A 7,596-nucleotide genomic window follows, 5' to 3' on the forward strand; every position below is an offset into this window, starting at 1 on the left:
TTTGTCAATTAAATGCGTTTTAGGGTTAATTGGGTGTCGTTTTCTGATCAATTTTTGAATAAAATCAGAACACTTCTCCAAGACCGGATGCGAGAAAAGGAGGTCCGGCATTGGCGGCGAGAATCAGAGGGAATAAAGCCGCAATTTACAACTGCAAATTCATAGGGTTTCAAGACACCCTGTGCGACGACGACGGGTTGCATGTGTACAAGGATTGCTTCATTCAAGGCACCGTGGACTTCATCTTCGGGAAGGCAACGGCCCTGTATTTGAACAGTCAGCTGAATGTGTTGGGAGTCGGGGGATTGGGAGTGATTGCAGCGCATTCAAGAGAAAAGGAAGACGACCCGAGTGGGTATGTGTTTGCGCATTGCAGCATTACAGGCACCGGCGGGCCAAACACTTATTTGGGAAGATCTTGGAGGCCCTGGTCCAGAGTTGTGTTTGCCTACACCACCATTGCTGACATCCTTCATCCCGAAGGCTGGGACGACATGAACAACCCGGCTTTTGACAAGACAGTTTTCTTCGGAGAATTTAAGTGTTCGGGGCCGGGAGCGGAGACGAGCAAGCGTGTAAAATTCAGCAAACAGCTGAGTGAAGCACAAGCGAAACCCTTCATCAACCTTGATTACGTGCAGGCCCAAAAGTGGCTGCTTCCTCCTCCCAAACTATAGGCTTTCACAGTTGCAGGAAGAGTGGCTTCTCACATAACCTCTCCGCAATCGATGGGGTTGATCATTAATTACATTCTTTCTTATTTTTTTCCCTTTAACAATAACATGTCTGTAACCTCATCCATTCATATTGAATTGTAATGAGATGAAATAAATAAAATTCTATTTCATGGACACTACAAACCTGGTGTATCCAAACCGATTGAACGCAGACTAAACTGTTTGTTTATAATGAATTTGACATTGTAATAACATATCAGATCAAACGAATTCTGCTAGAAAACCACCTGATTCAAATCCCTCTGCTCGATCATCAACCACAAAAGCATGCAGCTGGTCATGAATCTGAACCCAACTACAGCCAGGGCTCTTTTTCGCTCCTCTAGACTTCATAAGTTCCCTAATCCTGTTTACGTCATCCCATCTTCCTGTTTCTGCATACATGTTTGAAAGAAGAATGTAGTATCCACAGTGCTGAGGCTTTAGCTCAAATAAATGCTCTGCTGCCTTACACCCTAGGTCAATGTTTCCGTAAATTCGACAAGCACCAAGTAGAGCTCCCCAAATATTTGAATCGGGCGCTATCGGTAGTCGCCGAATCAGCTCTGCTGCCTCTTCTACGAAACCAGCACGACCGAGTAGATCAACCAGACATGTATAGTGCATTTCAGTGGGTTCAAGATGTTGAGCTAACATCTCGCTGAAGTATTGGCAACCACGTTCAACTAGTCCTCCATGACTACAAGCTGACAGAACTGCAATATATGAAACTACATCATATTGCACTTTATCATCCCTCATTGCTTCAAACATATTAATTGCAGTTTCCAACTCTCCTATCATTCCATACCCTAAAATCATAGTATTCCAAGATGCTACATCTTTGAATAGAATTTGATTGAAGATCTTACAAGCAAGATCAATTCTTCCACATTTTGTATAAAAGTCCAAAAGGGAGTTTGAGACAAATAGATGAGAGTTAAGATGATTTCTTAATGCTACACCATGAATCTCTTTACCTTGCTTGACTGCAGCTAGGTTTGCACAAGCTGATAAGACACCCATAAAGGAAACGACATCAGGCTTTTTACCAAGCAGCCTCATTTCTGAGAACAAATTCAGAGACTCCAAGCAATCGTTTGTTTCAGAATATCCCGTAATTAATATGTTGTAAGAAACTTCATCTTTATGGGACGTGTTGAAGACATTTCGAGCAGAACGAAAGCAACCACACTTCGCATACATGTCGGTCAGAGCATTGGTTACGAACAAATCAGATGTTAGTCCTAAACGAACGCCCATGGCATGTATTTCTTTGCCAGGACCAAGGTGACCCAAACGTGCACAAGCAGGAAGAACATTGGTAAAGGTCACTGCATTTGGGCGTTCTCCACTCTCTTGCAATAGTATTACAAATCTTATTGCTTCCAACGCGACCCCATTTAGAGCATAATTAGCGATCATAGCGTTCCAAGAAACTATATTCCTTCCATCCATGTTGTGGAATATGCTAGATGCCTCAGTTAAATGACCAGACTTGGCATACATATCGATCAGGGAATTTGCAATGAAAAGATCAGTTTCTGTTCCCATTCTCATACTGAACCCATGAATTTCTTTTCCTGCTTTGAAACATTCAAGCTCAACAAACACAGGTAGAATGCTCGAAATGGTGACCGAGTTCGGTTTAGTTCCTGCATCGATCATCATCCTAAAAACTTCCAAGGCATCCCAGAAATGACCCTTAAAAGCTAGACCATTGATTATTGAATTCCATGAAACTTCATTCTTCTCAATTATCTCATCAAAAACTTGCCATGAAGCTTTCACACTCCCACATTTCCCATATGCATCGACAAGTGCATTGCAAGAGGTTACCAAAGAATCCAAACCAACTTTCACAATGTAACAATGAATTCGTCTTGTCATCTCCTCATCTTCAAGGCCAGCAGAAATCGGTAAAAGACTAATAACACTCACCAAATTTGGTTGAATTCCGGACCTCAAAGTCATCCAAAAGTAATAATTACGAGCCTCCCTATAATCCCCATTAACTGAAAGGAGCCCAATAACTGTATTCCACGAGACGACATCTCTCTCAGACATTTCATCGAACACCTTTTTAGCACCATTTAAGAACCCACAATTCCCATACAGCATCAACAGCGTATTGCCAACATAGACATCTGAATCAAAACCCAACTTAAACACAACTCCATGAACCTCCATACCTTTGCAAATATCAAGCGAATCAGAACATATCTTGAGAACAAAAGGAAATGTATGGTCATCGAGTTGAACACCGAATCGAACCATCCTGTTATACGTCTCCAACCCATCAAGCGTCCCATTCCCAGCAATGGAGTGAGCGCGAATCAAGGTATTCCACAGGAACGTAGTACGACAATTCTGGACAGTTTGATGGAACAGAGTACAGAACGATTCTGGGTGTTGAAACTTGGCGTAATTAAGAATAAGGGAAGCACAGAGTGATACACTATGAGGAAGCAAGCCATTGAGAAGGCAAATGGCGTGGACTTCTTTGGTTTGACGAAGCGATTGAGAGTTGAAGCACAGGGTGAGGAGGTTGATGTGAACGGAAGAATTTGGCTCTGTACTTCGAACGTAGTTTCTGAATTGGAATCGAGCGATTTGAGCAAAGTGAAATCTAATGCTTCGAATACAAAACTGTAACATTAAGGCGGGGAATATGGCGGAATCATGAAAGCGGGAGAGCTTGCGGCCCTTGCTCTGTGCGGCCCGCCGGTTCCTCTAAGCAGGTGTGTTAAACAGTAAATTTCTAAAATTTCAATTTTTTTTTTTTTTTTTTTTTTTTTTTTTTTTTTTTTTTTTTTTTTTTTTTTTTTTAACGTTTGCCCACAAAATTTAGCCATTTAAATAATATATTGACATTAAATTAAAATATATTGAAACATAATAAATTATGTTGAAATTTTAGGGATCTAATAATAAAACACACATATCAATCATGTAGGATTTATCATTAATTAGACAATTTTCAATAATTTTTTAAATAACAAAATAAATAAATAATTGAACTGCCCAAATTATGGCAGTGGTTGGAGCGGGAAGTCTTCTAATTAAAAAATTAAGGATCTAATTAAGGGACATAATCAGAGTTTGACATTCCACTTAATATCTGGACTTTGATTAACCGACACCTTCTCTTATTGCTTTATTTCTTGTCTTCATTTTCCATCTCTTTGCATATATAATTTAATATTTTATTGAAAAAATATTGTTTCACTAATAATTAAAAAAATTATTTGTGGGGTAAAAATGAATGTGGCAATCACATTAATATTTAAAATTATAAGATATTCAGCAAAATTTGGTTTGAGATTATGGCATCTTTTGCAATTTACCAGAAGCTATGGTGGAGTTTAGAGTAATTAGAGGGGAAATGGAAGGGTATATTAGAAAATGGACCAAAAGAGTATATAGCTGGAAGCACAAGAGAAGAAGCCTGCCTTTGTTCACTGGACTACATATATCCCTCCTGCAGAGCCAAAATATGTCTCGGTGGTTCTAGTTCGCTTCCAATTCACGAATCCCTAGAAGAATTAATGGAACAGAGGAAGTACAGAGCCGATCTTCTTTCACCTGCCTTCCTTGTCCTCCTCCTTTTCCTCTCCCTTTCCGGTCGATCCGCCGTTCACGCCTACAAGAACTACACCGTCGGAGATTCCCTCGGCTGGTTCGACAAATTGGAGAAACCTGCCGTCGATTATAAAAAATGGACGGTCGGCAAGAACTTCAGCCTCGGCGATTTTCTAAGTAAGCTCTGATTCTCTGTTTTCACTAAGCTCTGTTCCGCTATTCTTTGCTCGCTCTCTCTATTGATTCCTGAATTTGATTTTCGAGTGATCGTTTCGCGAACTCTTGAGATTTCGAATTTTGATTTTGATTTTTGATTGATCGCTTCGCAAACTCAATATTTCGGATCTCTCTCTTCCGTTTTCTAAAAACTCATACGCTTCAAGTGATTTGATTTCCGTCTTCGATTTTATCAGTCTGCTCGTTCAAGTTTAGCATCTTTTGGTTTTGAATTGTAAATTTCTCCTGTTTTAGTTTGTTTTTATCGTTTTCCTGAAAATGTGTGAGCCATCTGCTTGCTATATTTTGGTGTTTCCGTCGATCTCTCGAATTTTTGTGTATTTTTCTAAATGAATCGAGAGCTGTTACCTAGTTAAATGACAATATCGAACAAACTCGACTTTGTCTCGCTTTAACCTAACTCATATTACATTGATACTATATTTAGCGGCTCTCAATCACAGTTTGAATCCTTGCCCCTCACGTAATACAATATTACAGAAGAACAATAATAATGTGATAATGAGTTCTATTATTAGCATTATTCCAATACATTATAATGTTTAAATCATGTTGAACCAACCAATTTTAGTTAGTAAGGTCGAGTTTTGAATGTAATTTCGTAAAAGTTAAACTATAAATTTAGTCTTTCCATTCTTAAAAAAATCACAAATGAAAATAAAAATCTAGAGTTTCATCCACTTTTAACTTTATATTTACTAAATCAATTATTTTTTAAATTTGATTTTTTCTAAACCATTAAACAGAAGATTGAAAATGTGAAAGAACGCTTCTAAAATTTTAAATACCAAATAAATTACAAATGATTTATAATTTAACATGTTTTAAAATTGAAATGGTAAGTGGAGTCTTCACTGTTTTCATTGGTTTTTTTTTTTTTTTTTTGGTAAGCTTCGGATAGTAAACGATTGAAAGGAGAAAGTTCAAGAAATAACTCATTATCCAGCCAAAATAAATAAATAAATAAATATGTATATGTATATATAATATAAAAGGCACCAACCGTGCGTACCCCATGTTGTTTCTTTTGGATAATGATTTTGACAGCTAAACGAACATGCCGGTGCCTACTGCCTTGTGTGTTTACTTCTTTCTCCGTCTCTTTTTTAGAAGACTTTCCACCATGCACGCAACTGTGATTCTTGATAATGTAACTTGTAACACGTGTTGGTTGTTAAGAGAAGCGTCGGTAGTGTTTATGCATGTGATAGACATATCATCCATGTGCCGCCTTCTTGTAAAGCTGTAAACTTTGAAGACCGTAAAACTTTTACTGGTTATTAAATTAGTCGTTAATTTCCTATAATTTTTTTTAACAGTTAACTAGGTGTACGATGAAGGGTTCATATATTTGACCTTTTCTTCGGGAGTTTATACTTAAATTATTAACTTATTAGCTTCGATATACACTGTTTAGGAATGCACTTGGAATATGTAATATTATGCTGGATCAACTGAAAATTTATGGAATTTCAGGGCTGAAAATAATTATAGAGATCGTTGTGATGTTCATTTTGCAGTTTTTAACACTGACAACAATCACTCGGTTGTGCTTACGTACAACTTCACCACATACAAGCTATGCGACTACGACGACGCATCGGAAGATGACACGACAGAATGGTCTGCTGCTGACCCGTCGGCGACCACTCCATACGCCGTGACGGTGGCCGTCCCACTGCTAAAAGAAGGGACCAACTATTTCTTCTCCGGCAACTACGACGGAGAGCAATGTCAAAATGGGCAACAATTCAAAATAAACGTCACTCATGGACAGGGCCTCCCGAAGAGCATGAGAGACGAAGCTCCGGCTCCTGTAGTTCCCGACACCGGCGACCAAACCGAATCTGCTCCTGACACCATTGTCCCTTCCAACTTCGACAATCCCCAAAACGACGCTGCTGATAGTGACAAGGAGGTTTCGGGCTCAGTTTCGCTATCGCTTCACTTCAAGTTTAATGAGTTTTTCTTCGTGTTAGTTGGTATTGCCTCTGCCTGCATTTTTCTCTGTACTGAATGATTGTGTTTTCTTACTTTTGTTTATTTCTTAATTTCATTTTTACGGATTTTAATTTTACATTAGTGTGGGTCTTTTTACTGGGCGTTCAAGTATTAATACACACGGTTAGATTATAGGCGTTATTTAGGATTCTCTACCCTCTTTTGTGCATTTATATGTACTGCTAGTGGCACCACTTTATTTACTTATTTCTGTCATTCTCTAGACCATTGTTTGAGGACTTAATAATTTTCAGGTTTAAGCTGTCTATTAACCAAAATACTAATTACAAAAAAGTTTGTCAAATTAAATACACAATATCTCTGAGGTTACGACTTATTACAAAAAAGTTAAGAATCATAGTACATTTTGAAAAACAGCAAAATATGTTGAGGATGGTTAGGAGGGTGTCACACATTGACTAATTAAAAAGATGATCAAATCAAAATTCTATACTTTGACTAAAATACCCCCACATATTGAAAGATCTCGCAGGGGTAAAATTGACAATTGCAGAAGTCAAAGCTAGCGTTAATTGGGCCAAAATCACACATTTATGGCTAGTTTTCAGTTTGGAAGCAGAAATGGGCTTTAGGCCCACGATGTCACATTTGTGGGCGTTAATAGCTACGAGTCCAAAGGCCCAAAACCTTCGGAAAATTATAATTATAATGAATAATAGAAATTGTACATATTGGAGGTTATTTTTCCCGCTGCATCTTTATTATTAATAAATTATCTATTTGTATACCTTTGCGCAGCATAATTATTTTCCGTTACCTTTAAAGTTCTATTATCTGTCATATTTTAAATATAGGTAAATTATTTAATTTATTATATCATAGTTTTTAATAATCTTTTTTTCTCTCCTTTAATTATTTTTCAAAGGAGATTTCGATCTTCAAATTCTTATGATTTTGAAAATATATCTAATCTGTAGAAGAATTCGGTGTTTTAAGAATTTCGGAGATTTTTAGTATTCGTTGGATTGATAATAAAAAAATAAATATTTGTTTAGAATAAAAATTTAAATTAAATCAACATTTTGATCAGATATGAAAA

General features: G+C 37.4%; 3 protein-coding genes across 4 annotated transcripts in view; 2 read left to right on the forward strand and 1 right to left on the reverse strand.

The window, feature by feature from the left end:
• Positions 1 to 854, forward strand: part of LOC111483650 (probable pectinesterase 48) — a 1,491-nt gene extending 637 nt beyond the window's left edge. The window contains exon 2 of the mRNA XM_023129893.1: positions 69 to 854. Within this exon, the coding sequence (XP_022985661.1) occupies positions 69 to 677 (609 nt within the window). The 3' untranslated portion in view covers positions 678 to 854. The remainder of the gene's footprint in view (positions 1 to 68) is intronic.
• LOC111483644 (pentatricopeptide repeat-containing protein At4g14170-like) lies at positions 788 to 3,452 on the reverse strand. Of its 2 annotated transcripts, XM_023129881.1 has the most exons (2): positions 1,697 to 3,452; positions 788 to 1,432 (listed from the first exon to the last, which is right to left on the reverse strand). In XM_023129881.1, exons 1-2 carry the CDS (start codon positions 3,372 to 3,374, stop codon positions 939 to 941), a joined length of 2,172 nt encoding a protein of 723 aa, XP_022985649.1. In that variant the 5' UTR covers positions 3,375 to 3,452; the 3' UTR covers positions 788 to 938. The 2 variants fall into 2 exon arrangements, with proteins under 2 accessions (XP_022985649.1, XP_022985648.1); XM_023129880.1 differs by having other exon boundaries at positions 788 to 3,452.
• Positions 3,453 to 3,802: 350 nt separating this feature from the next.
• Positions 3,803 to 6,752, forward strand: LOC111483656 (blue copper protein-like). The gene is made up of 2 exons (XM_023129899.1): positions 3,803 to 4,475; positions 6,056 to 6,752. Exons 1-2 carry the CDS (start codon positions 4,265 to 4,267, stop codon positions 6,553 to 6,555), a joined length of 711 nt encoding a protein of 236 aa, XP_022985667.1. The 5' UTR covers positions 3,803 to 4,264; the 3' UTR covers positions 6,556 to 6,752.
• Positions 6,753 to 7,596: the final 844 nt, after the last annotated feature.

The sequence above is a fragment of the Cucurbita maxima genome, unplaced genomic scaffold (genome assembly GCF_002738345.1).
Source record: "Cucurbita maxima cultivar Rimu unplaced genomic scaffold, Cmax_1.0 Cma_Scf00009, whole genome shotgun sequence".
NCBI lineage: Eukaryota > Viridiplantae > Streptophyta > Magnoliopsida > Cucurbitales > Cucurbitaceae > Cucurbita > Cucurbita maxima.